At 47.7% G+C, this 18,628-nt stretch overlaps 4 protein-coding genes across 4 annotated transcripts; 2 read left to right on the top strand and 2 right to left on the bottom strand.

Annotated features, from left to right (window-relative positions):
* Positions 1-1,889: 1,889 nt before the first annotated feature.
* Positions 1,890-3,626, top strand: T069G_06783 (o-methyltransferase domain-containing protein; the record flags this gene model as incomplete). The annotated part of the gene is made up of 5 exons (XM_056173993.1): positions 1,890-2,309; positions 2,362-2,407; positions 2,456-3,127; positions 3,199-3,464; positions 3,522-3,626. The coding sequence occupies 5 exons, from the start codon at positions 1,890-1,892 to the stop codon at positions 3,624-3,626; spliced, it is 1,509 nt and encodes a 502-aa protein (XP_056027572.1).
* A 603-nt stretch (positions 3,627-4,229) lies between these two features.
* Positions 4,230-11,888, bottom strand: T069G_06782 (KR domain-containing protein; the record flags this gene model as incomplete). The annotated part of the gene is made up of 11 exons (XM_056173992.1): positions 4,230-4,504; positions 4,547-5,728; positions 5,788-10,231; positions 10,283-10,458; positions 10,513-10,632; positions 10,702-10,942; positions 11,001-11,203; positions 11,277-11,342; positions 11,412-11,499; positions 11,557-11,613; positions 11,670-11,888. The coding sequence occupies 11 exons, from the start codon at positions 11,886-11,888 to the stop codon at positions 4,230-4,232; spliced, it is 7,071 nt and encodes a 2,356-aa protein (XP_056027571.1).
* A 3,603-nt stretch (positions 11,889-15,491) lies between these two features.
* On the top strand, positions 15,492-17,528 carry T069G_06781 (major facilitator superfamily domain-containing protein; the record flags this gene model as incomplete). The annotated part of the gene is made up of 6 exons (XM_056173991.1): positions 15,492-15,661; positions 15,706-15,839; positions 15,898-16,021; positions 16,090-16,296; positions 16,363-16,704; positions 16,757-17,528. 6 exons carry the CDS (start codon positions 15,492-15,494, stop codon positions 17,526-17,528), a joined length of 1,749 nt encoding a protein of 582 aa, XP_056027570.1.
* Positions 17,529-17,928: 400 nt separating this feature from the next.
* Positions 17,929-18,489, bottom strand: T069G_06780 (cupin domain-containing protein; the record flags this gene model as incomplete). The annotated part of the gene is made up of 1 exon (XM_056173990.1): positions 17,929-18,489. The coding sequence occupies one exon, from the start codon at positions 18,487-18,489 to the stop codon at positions 17,929-17,931; it is 561 nt and encodes a 186-aa protein (XP_056027569.1).
* Positions 18,490-18,628: the final 139 nt, after the last annotated feature.

The raw sequence follows: 18,628 nt of genomic DNA, 5'->3' as shown, positions 1-18,628 counted from the left end.
ACGTATCAGCTTGGAAGAAAGGGCACGATGGGGAGTCAATTTGTGGAGAGAAGAGGAGCTGGATATCCAACAACCGCACTGTTGGCTCCAAGCCATCATGGTTTCAACTTATGCTGCCTTAGCTTGAGTAGTGCAGAACTCGTTGCACGATACTCGCAGTCTACCCCTGCCATAGCCGGGACCAATACATCTCCAACAGCTATAATTTGTAATAGTCTGAAGATTGTGGTCTTGTCGTTGACTCTGGCGTTGCTCGAAACGGTAACCTCGGAATATATTTTCCTCCAGGGTCGTGATCTGATCTCGCTGACGGCGATTAGCTATCTACCCGGGTTCTGCACGAGACAATGACTGGCATTGGAAACGGGTATTTGGTACCCGAATGCATCCTCAGAGCACCACCTCTTGGGATTGGATGCTCCGTAATTCTGGAGACTGATGCCGCTCTAGGCTGTCGGGGATCGCGGATTGGAACACCATACGGTCCATACCTGACAAGGGTTCTGTTAGCCTCCGGCTCCTGCATCGATCGACCCAGGCTTGCTGGACTGCGGCGTAGATGCGGAGAGTGTCGGCCACAGGGGCGGAATATGTTGGTGCTCGTACTCGTAGTATCGTATCAATGCAAACAGCTGCAGCTGTGCCTTCTGGGATCGGAGTTAGTTTAATTGCTGTGAGTCTCCGTGTCTTGAAAACGGTACACTGGCCTCTACTTCTTCTTTCTCCTCTGCTCCCCCCTCTCTTTATTTCTTTCCCACTGCGGCCGTAACTAGTTGTTCAATCTGCGTTTCTCAACTGACAACAGTGCGCTTGTTATGAAATCAACGACAGCAGCATCGACAACAGCGAACAGTTGAAAAGAAAACTTTGACTGGTGCGAGTAGAAGTAAAGCAGAAGAAAAGTTCGGCGCTTAAAGACACTCGAAACGGAAGTCGGTAGGATACGACACATCATATCGCTGCTTCCCTTACACGAGAGGGTCCTCACCGAGCTCTTTCCACTTCTGGTCACATTGTCTGCGAAAGCAGCCTCAGGCAGATTTTGCCTTATTGTATGTGCAATTACTCGTTTCCTTTTACATGATATCTTATCTGCTCGAAGTTTCTTTCTTGGAAACATCTCTTTTTGTCTGTTAATTGTCGAGGCCATTGCGTGAATGCTCAAGTGGGCATGCCAGCTCAACCAGGACGATCCTGACCTCTCTACATATGAGGGAGAAGAAAGGAAATGAAACCGCCAAATCACGGACATGCTCTCTTGTGCGTGGCCAGAGCTGTATGAGGCATCAACTATGTCAATATTGTCACCTGATTGTGAGACCTGGAGGCGTAGGGAAGTCCTCAGCTGTGCACTCGCTTCATGAGACTCCGTTTCTTCTCCATTGTCGAACTTGCTTCCTAGACACGTCTATGAGACAGATGATATGTCTAATATGCACGATCGGAAAGCATAGACAAGCAGCTCATATGGCGAATGCAGCTCGGGACTTCGGCCTCTTTGGTTGCTTAAGTATGATTTTCGATTCTCAAGAGAGCAGCAAGACCATCAGCGCTTAGGAAGATAACTAAGTGGATTGTTTTCTATATGCTGTGGATTGTGACCACCTGGTGGTGACCTTTCTTGCAAGTTTGCAGAATGGGAAGAGTGATAGTCTGAACTTTTTGTTTTGTGGGTACAGGCCTTGGGCTGTTTACTTGGTTTCAATGTTGGCCATGATCCCTCATTGCCAAGCGTCTGGCAAACGGAGCTGGCTATGCTGACCATTACTCTTCTTGCTGTTACCCCCTGATCATTTCCACTCAGACATCTCTGTTCTTTCCTTTTGTTCCATGCTGGAGCTCCTCCCGTTTTCTAATTTTGCATCTTTTAGCTGTCCATTTAACACATGATGGCAAAGCTTAGAGTCCCATCGTGGCTATCCTCCGAGCGCAGCGGGTCTACAACCAGCACGGATGTCGACAAAAAGAGACTCAGTCGGCGATCTTTTCCTGGGCTTTCTCCTGTAAGGTCGAAAGACGAGTCTTTACAAAAGAAGGAAGAAGAGCAGAATGAAGTCACAGAAGTAGAATCTACCGACTCTCGAATGCTTGTGCTGGCAGAAACCATCCGCGTTGAAACCGAGAAGCTGCAAACGTACCTCAAGGCGAATGGTATAGCTCAGCCAAGTCTCAGCGTTGATGGACCAGACGATTTCCCCCTGTTGCCCGATGAGATACAAAAGAGCCGTCAAAAGATTGTTTTCGCTACTAAAGAGCTTACAAACCTCGTCAGGGGTCCTCGAGAAAGCGTCAGATATGATGTTTGGAGCGTAAGTTCTACTCCTGTTCCGATTTCGCTCCTGTGCTAACTTGACTTGGCAGTACTTGGACACCTTGAGCCTGCAGCTAATTAATAGCTATCAAATTGGTACGACAGAGTGAACCTTGATTCTTGACCTGACTAATTATGGCGCAGCCAAACTCGTTCCACTAGACGCTCCCATCAAACTAACTGAACTTCAATCCAAGACTCCGTTGGAGCCTATCAACCTTGCTCGTGCTTTGCGGCATGCGATGACGAACAATATATTCTGCGAGCCATCTCCAGGCCTCATTGCCCATACTGCAAACTCGCGTCTCCTAGCACAGGACGCCTCGCTTCAAGCCTGGATTGGCTTCAATTCAGAAGATATTTTCCCTGCTGCTGGTCATGTTATGCAAGCGTTGAAATCTCACCCTGAGGCAACCTCTTTGACTCACACGGGGTTCAACTTTGCTTTCAGCACGGTTGGAGAGGAGCCCATGTTTGAGACTCTTGGTAAGGATCCAATCAAGGCCAAGCGTTTTGCTAATGCGATGCTCAGTTTCACCAGCGGAGAGGGTTATGAAATTAGCTATTTTGTAGATAACTATGACCTCTCCGAGGTGAATGAGCGCGGGGGCATACTCGTTGATGTCGGTGGCAGCCACGGCTTCGTGGCTGTAGAACTGGCAAAAAAGTGGAAGAACATGAAGTTTATCGTGCAAGATTTGTCCAAAACGATAAACACGGCCCCGAAACCAATTTGCGAGGATGCAACCGTGGCAGAGAGAATCTCCTTGCAAGTCCACGATTTCTTCAAAGAGCAACCTGTCAAGGGTGCTGATAGTAAGTCGCTTTTCACTCGTCGTCTATTTCCAGTTCTATGCAAACTGTTGCTGACTTGGAAATGATGCTAGTCTACTATTTCCGGTGGATTTTTCACAACTATTCAAATCCTTACGCCGTTTCGATCCTGAAGAATCTCATTCCTGCTCTAAAGCCCGGCGCTCGGGTGATCATCAATGATTATTGCATACGAGGACCAGGATCAGAGAATCCGTGGGATGAAAAGCTATTGAGAAGCATGGACATGATCATGGGCACTCTCCTCAACGCACAGGAGCGAGAGGAAAGAGAGTTTTGCGAGCTATTCAAGGCAGCTGACCCTAGGTTCCAATTCAAGGTATGCTAGTCCGTATCTTCAACTCTGAAAGATTTTCGATCGCTAATATTTCTTCAGGGAGTACATAGGGTAGAAAATTGCAAAATGAGCGTGATAGAGGCCGTGTGGGATGAGCAGGGCACTGAGGCTCAGGTCGAGGAGGGCGAGGAACAAAGCGTTTGACTCTCCGATATACAGTTGGAGCTGGGACAAGAATCAACTGTGTAGAGTATTGTTAGTGATTAATTAATGGAATGGATAGAAAGCATACGAGATGGATAATACTTGATTAATATTCCCGTCACCTTTTATAACTTGGAAGCTGGGTCCCAAAGACGTTGATTGCTCCGGCATTCTCATACTCTCTGTGAAACGTTAATAGTTTAGCATTAGGACGCTGCCTTTCAACAAGAAACCCGCGTAATTGGTTTAGTGGTAAAATTCTCCGTTGCCATCCGCAACGTCGGGGAGCCCTGGGTTCGATTCCCAGATTACGCAGTTCATTTACTTTTGCCTCTATTGGCTCTTCTACTTTTTTTGTGCATCAATGAGTGATCCTGATTACTTTCTATCAGATGTACAAAAAATCGCATCATCTTTTTGCCTGTTCAACTATTCATCTTGTTGTACCTATCGAGCTCTGTTTTCTCTCCGCCTGTCAACTAGCTATTACATTTTCGCCTCGTCCATGATCTCCCTTCATCCTGGTGCTCCTATCTTACTTCTTGCGTAGCCTTTTCTTCCAACTTCACTCCCTTTCTCCATTTCACTTTGCTCCGTCTTTGTTCACTCCGTTCCCACTCCGCCGTAGCCTCCCTTCACCGCGATTGCGTTTGCCATCTCCGTAATGGGCGAATCGCTGAGAATCTCAAACACGGAAAATTGAACGCCGCAATTATTCAGAATCCAGTTTCGAATCGTAACAGCCACGAGAGAATCCACGCCATAGGCGTTCAGTGACTTATTCATATCAATCTCCGAAGGGAGCATATTCATCGCCTTGGACAACATAATGGAGAGACCATCACGGACAAGCACTGTCGCCTCTTCGAAGCTTTTAGCTGAGACAAGCATGGCTCTCATATCCTTATTACTCGCCTCACCACCTGCGAGAAGATTCGGTGGAGCAATGTCAACCAAGTTGAGGTACGAGTAGAGTGCGGTGCGAGTCCAGTATGGGTCTGCAGCATTGATTTGGACATTCATGCCTCCTGTCCCAACAGCAACGGTGATTTGAGGAGGAATGGGTACTCCTGGCGTTATCTCTCCCGTGATAGCATGCTTGACAATGGTAAGGAAATCTTCATGCGGAATACCAAAGAAGCCATTGGATCGTAAAGTATCCAGAATGTCTTCATTCTCGGCAAGCATACCAGCTCCCAAGACTGGACCGAGGTCAATGGCCACGGCACGCTCTCCCTGTTTCTGGAGATATCTGGCAAACGAGTCTTGAAAGCAGTTACCTGCAGCGTAGTTGGCCTGACCGCGGTTGCCAATGATGCCGGATGAACTGGCAAGGAAGATATAGAAGGGATCATGGCCCTCGGCCGAGATGCTATGGTATAAATTCCAAGAGCCGAGAGTCTTTACCTTGATGGCCGTGTCCCAATCGTAAAAGGTCATGTTACTGAAAACGGAATCCCTGAGTACCGCTGCACATTGAAACACACCACGTATGGGTGGCATGTTCAAGCTGATAACGTCTTTGATGAGACAGTCCAGCTCAGATTTGTTGCAAATGTCCACAGAAAAGGCTTTCGCGTCAATCCCTCTTGACTGTAGATCGTTGAGGAATGCCCTCGCTGCATCCGATGAGGCGCCAGACCGAGAAACAAATGCTAGATGTCGAGCACCATTGTTTACAAGGAGCTCAGCTATGCTCCTTCCGAGGCCACCAAGACCACCTGTCAGCAGGTATGTGCCATCTGATTCAACGGACTCTTCCAGCGATTTTGTAATATCGTCATTCAATACGGAAACTGTGCTTGAGCCGTCTTCAGCCATAGATAGCGAGACAAATCCAATATGCGGTGTTTGCTGAAGGTGCTGTAACCCATCTTTCAAGTCGCCAATATCAAAAACTTTTTTGAGTTCAGCGTATGGTGAGGGCTTGAATCCAACAGTCTGGGTGAACTGAGTCGCCCGCTCCAGAAGCTCCGCTACAAAATCCGGATCTTCTCTGAGGAGCTCATATAGATTCCAGTTGGAAACAGTTATAGATGTTGGTGATATACGGCCGGAGATCGGGGTCGAAGACTTGCTCGCAAATTGGATGATGCTACCACCTGCTGTAGTGTTAGTTGCAAGCTAGAGGAAACATGAAAGGGGCAGCTTCACGACTTACATTTTCGGACGCAATCGAACTGTACGTCAAATGCGTCCAAGGTTGGGTTAAACAAGCAATCCACGCCGTTACCGTCTGTAGCTCCTAATAGAGCGGCGACAAAAAGTCCAGAGTCAGCCTCCAAGATATGTTCTCCCGAAACGCCATGCCGTTCTAAAATTTCTCGCTGTCGATCGGCCTCTGGACCGACAATGGTAGCAAAGACTTCAGCTCCAATTGTGAGAGCCATATCAATCGCGGTAAGTCCAAAAGCACTGGCACCATTGTGGATCAATACCTTCCTGCCTCGTTTCACTCTTCCGATATGTATGAGGGCAAAATAGGCGCTGACAAGAAAACTTGGTACAATGTTGGTAGCAACACGTTTGACAAATTGGGACTTGACTCTCACCAAGTTTTTGATTGAGCCGTCAGCAACCAACGCAACAACATTGTCGCCTACAGCAAGCCCCTTGACCTCGCTACCCACTCGAGTAATTTTGCCCCTGATATCCGCCCCGATAACTGATTCCTGAGATTTTCCGAGGACAACCTCGAGATCAAGCACAGACAGATGCGCCTCCTTGAACGCGATTTCAACCTCTTCTGCTCCTAGCTCTGGTAATTCGGATTTGATGAAGAATAAGTTGTCTTCACTAATACCCGGAGCCTCGATCGTGAGCTGAAGACCCAGGTTATTCGCGAACGGCTTCTGAGAAAACTTCCCGGTCAAAGTTTTGCCTTCAATGATGCAATTCATAGAACGAAGTGTTTTAAGGCGAGGAATATAAATTTTCCCACCCTCTTCTGCAAACTCTGTATCCTGTAGGAGTCCTAGTTTTGATCCAAAAGTTGCATCAAGGAGGCGCAACACGTTATCAACCACAGTGGGATCATCGAGCTTTGATTTGTTCCCTAAATCAAAAGTGACAATTGAATTGAGGGAATCTTCGGAGATCAGTGTCCTAGAGAGCCCGACGATGGGACTTCCGCGCGGATTCTCGCAGCTCATCAAAGCTCCCCGAGTAACCCAGAAAACATGGTCGGCCCGCTTTTGTATTACGCGAAAGGCGTCGAAATCTTCCTTCTGCCATTCGAAAATGGAACAGTCGTGAGACACAAGGCCAGAAAACTCGAGCAGCGAAATAACTGTTTTTCCATCGATTGCAGTCGGGTCTTCAACTGCTTCATCGACAGCCATAGACGAGATCGAGAAGGGAATTTTTCTTGTCTCCTTGATTCGATTAATGGCAGCGATAAAGTTTTCAACTTCGAACCCTACTTCTTTTGGAGTGATAATGACCACTGGATTGATTAAACGAGATGGCTGGTTATACCTGTGAGCCTTTAGGAGGATTTGGACATCACCCTCTATGAAATCGACGAAATTTTCATCGTCTCTCATAAGGTGGTTATTTGTAATTGCCTGAGAATTTCCGATGTTGGATGTGATCTTTGCTTCGCAAATTTGTCGCTTTTTAGATCCTGGATCAATGACTTGCTCCAGTAAGACACCACCGGCTTTCAATTTCGTCTTCAGAAGGTCATTATCTGTCTGGGCACTGGTGCAAGCTACAATTAAGTGGTAATCATTGTTGATCCTCGAAAAATCTGAGATTGCTTCAATGAACGGCTGAAGAGAGGTACCTTTCGAATATGAAAGAAATCGGGCAGCGGTATCATCTCCATCTGCCTCAAGAATGGTATATCTCAGGAGCTGGGGAGTCGCGTCCGGATCTGAGCTGACCGCACCAAGAGTTGCCAGCGAGAGCTCATAGTGACCGCCTATTTGGAGAATCGATAGCCCCGGATACTTGTGAGCCAAAACGGCGACTTGTTCGATGTATGAACTTGGTCGTGCAAAGGTAGCATCTTCCTTCCACATGATCTGGCTACAAAGATTGCGATTGCTAGGGAGGTAGCCTCCTTCTTCAGGAGATGGGTGAGGCAATGCAGTAAGACTCAGGCCTTCAATGACCACATATGCTTGACCTAATGATGCCTGCTTCATGACAATGGTGGCTTCTGCGTTTCGAATGCCAGTACTGCTAACTGAGGAGTAGCCGGTGAAGTCTGCGCCAGATTCCGCACCACCCAAGTTTGCTGTCACAAAGAGAGACTTGATGGAAACAGGAACCATTGGTGATGGCTGTATAGCCAATAGAGTTTGAATCATGGAATCTAGAGTTGCCGGGTGTAGAAGATGTGGGTACTCGAACTTATAAGGCATCTTTGCCTTGGTATCTGGGATCTTGATTCTGCTCACACAGTGACCATCGCACTTGCGAACCTCGACAATGTTCTGGAACAAGGGTCCGTAGTTCATTCCGATTGAATCAAGATGCTCATAAAGCTGCCGTGGAATGATGGGCTTTTTGCAAATCTCGCTCATGGTACTTTGGCGTCTCTCATATGATTGGAAAGCTGTCTGCCAGTTTCCAACCTTGTAATGGAAGCGTAAACTACCGCTGGCATGTCGATCCCACGATCGTCCCTGAGTTCGCGAGTATATGAAAAATGATCTTATTCCAATCTTGTCATGACTATCGGTGCTTGTTGGATCCTTTTTCATGCTAAGTGAGACTTCCAGGCCATACGCGGTGTTCGGTATTGTCATGGCTTTCTCAATGCTCATATTTACGAGCTCATACCCTAGAAGATTCTGGTTGTCTTTTGATAACTGCCTTGCTCCTTCTAGAACCATGGAAACCATGCCGGCGGCTGGATAGACAATTGTCTTTTGTACCTGATGGTCTTGAATCCAGGGGTTTTCTGAGATGCGTAAGAACCCTCGCCATATAGGTTCGAAGGATGCAATAGAATCCGATACCTTGTAGCCAATAAGATCCATTCGAGGATACTCTCTCAGACGATTCTCGCGACTCAAATCAGTCTCGTGCCAGTATTTTTTGCTGTGGTCCCAGACGTATGATGGCAAATTTGAGAGACACCTTAAGGACTCCTGCTCATGACCCTTGGACACGACGTTCTTCATATTCACTGGGTACCCTTTAGACCACAATTTACCGACGAGATCGAATATTGTGATGCATCCATTCTGCTTCCGCTCAAGTGCTGAATAGTATGCTGGACTGGCAGCACCGCTGATTGTGGCGAGAACATCGGCCGTGGGCGACCGGAGAACTGCACTGGGACTGAGTTCGACCAAAGCATCTGGGAGATCATCTGGCGGAAGGCTCATGAGTGACTGAACAGCGCCAACATATTGAACGGGAGAAACCATGTTATCTGCCCAATACTTGGCATTTAAATCGCTTCCCATCACCTCTTTGCCAGTGACAGAAGAGAACATCCTGACTCCCTCAAAACAGTCTCTGGAAACAATTTCATCAAGAGCAGCAACGTAATCATCTTCAACGAGCTTCATATGAGAAGAATGGTAGGCAACCTTGACATTTAGGACCCTGTTGAATATGTTCTTTTGGCGCAGATCCTGAGTGATAAACTCGATGGCTTCCGCTTGGCCGGATATTGTGATGGATCGAGGACTGTTTATGCAAGCGATTTGTGCAGACTTGTTAATTTTAGCAAGATATGCTGACACTTCTTCAGTTGACATTCCAACAACCATCATGCCTCCTTTCAACTTCGAGGCCCTGAACGGAATGCTGGCGGCAGCGAGGCCGCGATAGTAGGCGATTCTCCAGGCATCATATCGCGATATGGCTCCTGAGGCATACGCGGCGGCAATTTCTCCAGAAGAATGTCCAAGTACATACTTGGGCTGGATATTAAAAGACTTGAGCAAGTCGACAAGAGCAACTTGAAGAGCGGTCGTTGCAGGCTGGGAGATTTCAGGATCAGATATGCGTGTATCCTCACCTCCTCGAAGAATCTCTTTCAAAAGATCGAAACGAGAGCCCAACACAATTTGCAAGAAGCAACTGGCCTCCTTAAGGCTGGCGCTATACACGTTGAAAGACATAAGATCTGCGCCCATTTTCGCCCACTGGGAGCCCTGGCCACAAAAGACGAATCCTAGCTTGTGTTGCTTCTTCAACGACGAGCGAGCCAAATGACTCGAATCGAAAAGTTGAATCTTAGCCATAAGGTTTGATGCTGATTCGGCTATGATAAAACCTTTCCATTCTAAATTCGATCGGCGGCAGCCTAGAGTATAAGAATAGTTGAGAAAAGAATCCCCAGCATCTCTTTGAATAGACTCAAGAAACTGGAGGTGAGATCTCATGACGCGAACAACACCAGCATTGTCGTTTGCTGAGTAACAAAACAACCGAGCTTCGGGTTTCTTTTCAGCTGAGACTCCAGTCTTACTCGGTGGTATAACGTCGGTAGAGGAGTGGTTTGCATTCAACCCCTTTAGCGCAAGATAGCCTGGAGCTTCATCTATAACGACGTGCGCGTTAGAGCCTCCAAATCCGAAGGAATTGACACTGACACGACGAATGCCGGCGATAGGCCAGTCTGTAACTTCCGTAGGGACCTAATATACAGTTAGTAAATTGCATGACTGAGGATCGGAGGCTTTAATCACCTTCACTCGCCAATTCTTGAAGTCAATCTTGGGATTCCCCTTAATAAAGTTGATATTTGGCGGCACACGGCCGCGTTCTAGAGCCAATACTCCTTTGATCAAGCCAGCAATCCCGGCTGCACCCTCAAGATGGCCGATATTGGTTTTGATAGAGCCCACCATGATTGGGTTATCAACTGTGCGGACAGAAGCGATACTTTGAGAGATAGCCTGGAGCTCTTGCCAATCACCGGCCTGCGTTCCCGTGCCATGACATTCGATGTAGCCGGTCTGAGCAAAATCAAGACCAGCTGAATCATAAACGGCACGAATATTGGCAACCTGGGCGTCTCCGCTGGGAAAAGTAATACCTGGCATCTCGTTAGTATATTGCCTCTCTCTTGGAAGAAATTGGCCATTATATGATGCTGTTAACATACCTTTGGTGCGACCATCTTGGTTAATATTGCTAGCTCGCATGACAGCGTGAATAGTATCGTTGTCACGGATCGCATCTGTCAGACGCTTCATGACTACAACACCAATACCTTCACCTCTGCCATAACCATTGGCTCGGGAATCGAAAGTGAAGCATTTCCCATCCGGGCTGAGGAAATTTAACGCCGTCATGGGGAGCATAGTTTCCGGAGACAAAATCATGCCAGTGCCCGCAGCCAAAGCCTGATAGCAAGGTCAGTCGAAGTCATTCAGGGGCCAAGACACTCGTTCAGCTTCTTACTAGTGATGTCTCCCCAGTTCGAAGACTCTGAGCAGCCAAGTGAACCGCAATAAGACTGGAGCTGCAGCCAGTGTCCACTGTCATGCTTGGGCCATGTAGGTTGAGGAAATACGATATACGATTTGACATGATAGCAATCCCATTTCCTGTTGCGGCATACTTTGGCCCCCAATTCTGATCGCGGAGGCTGATATATTCGTAATCTAGTGTTGTGTAACGTTAGATAAACATTCCTGAAGGATCTCCGAAAAGACAAGTAGCTAGTGTTGAACTGACCTTTGACAAATGAGCCTACATAGACCGCAGCATCACTCCCGTCAATATCTTCTTTCCGAATACCAGCTAATGATTATTACACACGTCAGTGTATTTAGTCTTGTGGAACCAGCCCCAACGCTGGATACAACGTACCATTCTCAAGCGCTTCGTATGAGACCTCAAGGAGTATACGCTGCTGGGGATCAACTGCGTTTGCTTCCTCTGTCGGGATCGAAAAGAACTGTGTTATTCTCATTAATGTTTGCTCAACTTCAGTCTTGCTTTCAGGTGTTCTTACAGGAGCGTCAAATGCGCTGATGTCATCCTTCAAAAAATGACCTCCTCGAAATGAAAGCTGCAACAAGTCAGTACAGTTTCTGAAACATATAAAGAACCCTCATGAGAGCGTACACTTCCCAGCCTCTGATTGCTCGGGTGATAATAGCCATCAATATTGAGCCGGTCTTTAGGAAACTCAGACCATTGAGACTCTTTCCGCTCTAACACATCCCAGAGCTTTTGTGGCGAAGTAGCGTCGCCTGGGAATCGTAATGCAAGTCCAACAATGGCGATATCATCTACAATACTGGAGCCAACGTTCTGGCCTTCTCTTCTCGGAGGTTCACACATGATGTATTATTCCAAGATGAGGAGGAACCACTCCCTCTCTTCATATGAGTAATAGAGTCTCTGGGGAGTAGTAATCGGGCCAAGGGGGAGGTGCAGTGATATAAAACAACAAGGGTTCGAGGGCGTAGATGAAGTTGATAGAGTGAAGTGCTCAGAGAGTAGATGTGAAGAAGAGCCAATGAAGTGTGGAGCAAGGAGCCCTCGAAGTGTTCTTATACAGAGAAAGGTTTGATGAGGTCGTTTGCACACCTACACACCAGCAGAGTCCACACACCCACACTCACTCTTCTATACAAACGGAGTATTGACGCCTCACCGCGTTGATACTAGCTTAGGCAAGCTTCCTATCTATAGTGACGCACTCCATCGCATCCAAGGCGCTTCTACACCACCCACAGTGAATGAGCCATCGGAGGGATCATCCAAAAGGAGTTGGTTGAATGCAAGAGGCTTGGCAACGGGCATCTCAATGGCGGTAAACAAACGCGCAGAGCTCAGCCAATAGATGAAGATGCGGATCATCTACTATTGATGTAAAGTGTGCGCACTACCCGCATTAAGTGACCAGAAATGCAGCTTCTAATCCGGAAACGGGCCGCTGTGGTGACGATATTTGCTAAAGTGTTGACCCATGAGACAAAGAGTGGTATTGGGAATCCTGCAGGAAGCTGACCCATGCTCCTGCAGATGAAACATGGAGCATCGGAGTGATAGATTGTAGGAATGCCCAGAAGATTAGCACTGTTTATCTGACAAGCTTATACGCAATATGCCGCGCAAGTGTATTAGCCCCAGGGCTTTTCTGCAAGTAAGAGCCTCGCAGGCATTGCCCAAAGGAATGGAATCCTCCCGAAGATTGCATCTAAGGCATCCGATCGACCAATGAGGGTAGGCCACCTTGGATCCGGCGGCTGAAAAGAGTAGCTGCATCTCCATTGACTCGGATCAGATTTGGTCATTAATCCCTGTCAATGACTTTTCTGGAAATCACGGCAATGGTTCATAGACTCCATTTTCTTCACACTTCCATTCTCGGGGTATGGGGTAATGAATAGTATCTCTGAGTGATAGAAAATGAACATGGCTCTTTGACGTCTCTGATTTTTCGATCCCGCCACGCTGCATATTTTTGGCCTGAAGGAAGACCATGCCGTAGACACACCGACATTGTTCAACAAAGAGATCAACAGAAGAACTTAGTGACATCCTTCCCGTCCATACAAGCTGCGGTCTAACATCTCCACTCAGTAGACAGTGGCATAATGCTCGGGTACAGACATTTAGTCTTAGTGCTAGTTGACCGATATTGCTGCGTGACGAATTCAGGACTTCTGAGGCTGATGAATCAAGAAACTGGAGAAGAGACGATGCGACAACGTCCGACTTAAGGCACGTATCAGATACGTTCAAGTGCAATTCTTCGAATATGGAATTCGAGATTAATTCATGTATGATGATGCAGTTCAAAGCCCTTTCAGAAAGAAACTTGCACAAAGAGAGGCGTCAACGAAATCCATGCGAGCCCGCAACCAGAACATGAAAATGAACAGATGCGTCTAGCATCGTTGGACGACGCATTGGTGGCAAGGCTACTTAGAATGCGAGAATATTAACTCAAGATCCTAGTATCGGACGGTTATGGCGGTAAGGGATAGTTCCAAGCCGACGGCACTAGGAAACCGGTTCTCCGGTATGTGCTCGAGAGTGATCCAAGTTTAGCTACGGAATCACGCATCGATTGCGCAGTTGCTCGATTAGAGTTCATCATATGATGCTTGCTGAGATCCGTTACCGTGGAACTGGCTTGTCAGATTAATATGGAAGCTCCATACATCTTGACCCGCCAACACCGCCGGACAGAAGCAGCATCTCTCGTGGGGCTCAACATGCGGTATTCCGCGTTTTTTCTTTTTTCTTTCCCTTTTCCGCTTCCAAGCATTTACTGAAAATGACATTCACCGAGCCTTGTAAGCATGTCTAGATGCAGAGTTGAAGTGTTTCAAGATGTGAGACTTACCTGGGTTGACAAAAAGAGTTTACCCTCATTTCCAAGACCAGCCAAGCAGGCACACTGACAGCCTAACAGGCCGAGAACTGTATAGTCTCAGCTTCATTGACCTAGAGATCATGGTCTGTAACTTGTGATTCGACAATTTCCTAGCTCCCGTGACCATGTAACACAGGGAACGGCAAAGCCGAGCGGACGCCTAACGGCGTTGGTGGAGGAATGCCACGGAGGCCTTTGCGGGATCCCCGTAGTCGTCCGTCGCCTCTTCTCCCAAACAAACATTTAGGACTCGGCCCAATAATCCGCTCTGCATAATTTCGAAGTGTATATCATAGATTTGATAGCTGAGTCGATCATATACCGATGCAACGGGCCGTGCAATGGGCTACCAATGCCAACTGTTTTGGGCACCAGCCGCCAGATCTCTTGCAAGGCGGCTTAAGCGGCAGCATGCTAGTTCAGATCCTCGTGCGATGAAACAAGCCTCTTGTGGAACCGGTTCAGCAACTGATCGTTAGTTTTCCACGCAACTGCTGTCCCATTGCATACGTCTGACTGGTCGAAGCAAGATGAGGTGTAACCGCAGCGCAAACGAACGGCTCGTTGCTGGCGTCAAATGCCAGCCGGCATCTGGCGCGACGTGTGCAATTTGCGACCTGTCTCTAACGGTAGCGGTATAACATCGCGACATATACCAGAAAGGCCGTTGCCACGCAATTGCTGCCTCGGCATCATACAACAGTGTCACTCTGGCTCAGTTACCCTTCCGATACCCGCTGTCCCGTCCGCTAATAGAGTATTCGGCCGTTCCTAGTATCCATTAAGCGTAGAGAGAAGGAAATCCTGAAACACTTGAGCAAGACCGTGATGATGTTGCCGCCGAGATGAGAAGCCGGTGAATGAATAGCTGCTCGCATACGCATTCTCAGGAGCCTGCTGGACAGCGTGGTCACGCCTCTCCTGTAAGACGCAGGCTACATACAGCTCCACGAGCCGTACAGGTGCAACCGAGCCGAGAGAATGTTTCGGATACTTATTCAATGAGCATCCTCCTCTTGGACAGGGACCGTCATCCATCTCCCCGACTCGCCGGCCTGTCTCAGCACGACTATGTCTGACTTCGGCTCTCACAGCTCCCACAGCCCGAGGATGGCCAGGATCGTGTATGATTTATCATAGGAGCCTGAATCGACGCAAAAGGGCTCGAATGGTGACAAGTTTCTTCATTTTGGGGTTCGAAAGTCTTAGAGGCTGATACTTTGTAGTTTCACGAAGAAGTTGCGCCTTGTCTCAAATCGATCTGGACTTGTAGCGTGAGCAGTTCCTTCCCTGTGATGGCGACGCGTGGTGCGATTGACCTTCTCTATCAGCAAATTTATCTTTGCCGACCTTTCTCCTTCTCCTCAATAGACCTCGGTAACAAACAGTTCGGCTTCAAAACATCGCGCTTCTCTTCCCCTTTCTTCTTTGTCTACCTGCTCAAGATCCAAGTGTTGCAACAACTAAGCTGAACTCCTGACTCTGACTTCTTTGAGCAGACTGTACTGTTTTCTCACAAATCATCGAAAGAAAAATATTCGCTCTCCCCAATAATCATGACAACAGAGTATCGTGTGTCACTCTCGTACCCAAATCCATCCTTGGGACAGATGGTGGCAGGATCACAGGCCTCCAATTCCATGAACGACGAGGCTTCACGCGCAAAAATTGGCTATGGAAGCTCGTCGCAAGTGACGGGTTTGCATCAGGCGGCCCTCGTTATAACGTATGACTTTCCCTCCTCGAGTCTTGCTGTCCTAACGGATGTAGGCTCCTCGTTGGACTTTTGATCTCGACCCTCGATACGACGATTGTGTCGACGTCGTTGGTAACAATATCGAACGACTTGGGCGACTTTGTCAATGCACCGTGGATTGTGTTGGCATATCTGCTGACCTATATGGGTTCGAGTTCCTGTGTTCGCACGCGTACAGATTCGGCTTCTCTAACCAACCTTTGTAGGGTTCGCCGTCTGCATTTCAAAAATGAGCGACATATATGGGCGGAAGAACATTTTAGTTCTTTCTTGGGTCATCTTTTCTGGATTTTCCTTGGGCTGTGCCAATTCAAAACACATGACTGCACTGTACGTATGGTCCCAATCCCCAGCATTGCAAAATAGAAGGAAAGACGATAGTGACACATGTCCATCAGTATCGTATGTCGTGCTTTTCAAGGCATAGGAGCATCTGGGTTGTACAGTTTGACCCAGATAGCACTTGTTGAAGTCGGCCCTGTACACCGGCCCAGCCTGATCGGAGCTATGATCGGAGCAACACTTGCCATAGCCTTCGTTCTTGGTCCTCTTCTTGGAGGCCTAATATCGAGACTCTCTGATTGGAGATGGCTTTTCAACCTCAAGTGAGTCTGCAAAGGCCCGACGCGCCCGAACTGTGCTAAACGTTTACTGATATGTACCTACGATAGTATTCCCTTTGGACTAGTTGCCATTCTTGCTATTACGAGCTTCTGGCCCCTGGAAGACGTCTCTCACCTACTTTCTTGGGAGGCCTTCGCGAGTATAGACTTCATCGGTAGCGCTACTCTACTTTGTAGCTCATCACTGCTCGTTTTTGCTATTCAGCAGGCCGGTTCCCAGACTTTTGCTTGGTCCAGTCCGGTTATCATATCAGCCCTTGTTATATCGGGGGTAAGCTGGGCCGCATTTATTTATTGGGAGGTGGTCCTTGATTCGAAAAGGCATCGCCATATTGAGCCAATATTTCCAATCCGTTTGATGTTGCACAGGGTCTATGCGTCAAGCCTCTTGTAAGAGTTTAATCTCCCTGAACACCTTTGAACAAGACTTGACGCGAAACAGACTCACTCTTCTTACGGGATTTCCGTATATTTCCTTGACAGTTATTATTCCGGAGCGGTTTCAAATCGTGCATGGTGAGGATGCTCTCATGGCTGGTATTCACCTCTTTCCACTTCTTGGCGCCTGTGCAGTCGGATCATTCTTGGGTGGCGCAATATCCAGCAAACAGAACAACACATCGTATACGCTCATTGGATCATCCTGCCTCCAACTCTTGGGACTGGGACTGATGACGACTCGATCGGGAGCAAATAGTGCGGAGCCGTCTCAGTATGCCTACCAAGCAATATTTGGACTGGGGGTCGGTCTCTGTTTTTCGGCAACGACAATTGTGACGAGCATTTCCACAGCTGAGTCGAGTGAGAAAGCTACAGCACAAGGGGCTGTTGCCCAGGCCCGAGTGTTAGGGGGCAGCATAGGCCTTTCAATCTGCACAGTCATATTTAACATTCACGTTAACCGATATCTAGAAGGTCACTTAACCGAAGGGCAACTCGAGAGCCTTCATCGATCTCCCCTGTCAGGGTTGCAACTTCCAGTCGACCAGCGAGATCTCGTTAAGACCGTCTATGCTGGAGCGTACTCTGAAGAGATTAAGATATTGGCTTGCATTTGCTCAGTCATGGTGATTGCTGCCCTTTTCACCCTAGAGAGGCATCCCACGCCATTGAGAATCGTGAGTTCAAGGTCCAAAGAAGATCAATTCTCGCGGCGCGGCAGTGAATCGGAGACAGAAATGACGGATCTTCACAACACCCACCAAATCGTCTGACATGGCATATCATTATTTGAATCACGTCTCCCTAGGTATGCGGCAGTATTTCGACACCGTGTTGGATTCCGTGTCTCCACAGGACATGTCATCAAGTAATGCAACATGATAGCCTTCAAATTCGAGGTAAAGTTATGGTATAAACTCTGGTTGCGGTGGATCGCTTCTCATTTTATCCTCTTCATAAGATGTTTCGCTATGCTATGTGCTTATTTTTGGAACAATTTGATCAAGAGCCAGCAACTTATATGTTCTTGTCTGGTATTATAGCTTTGATGTCATTAATGGCGGTCGATTAGATGAATGTATTATATAAGATATGGATTGTTGCTTCTCCCTTGTTGTTATTAAAGAAAGAACAAATAAGCCGAATGGAAGAATGAAAGACATCAGCTTACAGTCATGCGTCTAGTACAGGACCCTCATCACCGTAGATGGGGTCTTTACTAAACCACGGCAAATTCTTGATATTGTTGATCATTGACTCCTCACCATGTTTACCGTAACACATGTCCCAGTTGTTGCCATTAGGATAGCTTCCGACCATGAGGAACGGATCGCGATCTTTGTCTTCTAGTAGACGATGGCTGACCCCAGCTGGAACGATGATGACGTCTCCCCTCTTGACCACCGGCTCAACGCGCCCGGGATTGCACTCGCCTCCAAAACACAGCTTGGCACGACCGGCTGTGACGCATAAGACCTCGTGAGTCGTACTGTGGAAGTGCGTGGTGTTATACATGGTGTAGCGCCATTGAGGGGTGACGACGCCGATTCTGAGGAGATGGGATTCGATCTGATCTGGCGAGGCTTGTGCAGGGGAGAATGCGGAGTGGTAGATGATGAGGGGCTTTGACTGGAGAGATGAGTTGGGGATGAGGTCGTGGGCTGGGATTTGGTGTTTGGAGATTCGGAGGTTGGAGAGGGGAGTTGGATCGAGGTTGATGTTGTTGGCACTCATGATGGATTATCCTGAGGAGATGGAGGTGGTGGGCTGAAAATGAGAATTGAGCGAGGTTGGTTGGATGCTTGGTTGTTTGTTTCGATTGAAGAGTGATGTTGTTGGATTTGACGAGAAATGTTTGACGTCAAAGCGAGAC

The sequence above is a fragment of the Trichoderma breve genome, chromosome 4 (genome assembly GCF_028502605.1).
Source record: "Trichoderma breve strain T069 chromosome 4, whole genome shotgun sequence".
Lineage (NCBI taxonomy): Eukaryota > Fungi > Ascomycota > Sordariomycetes > Hypocreales > Hypocreaceae > Trichoderma > Trichoderma breve.
This window is presented reverse-complemented; position numbering and strand designations above follow the sequence as displayed.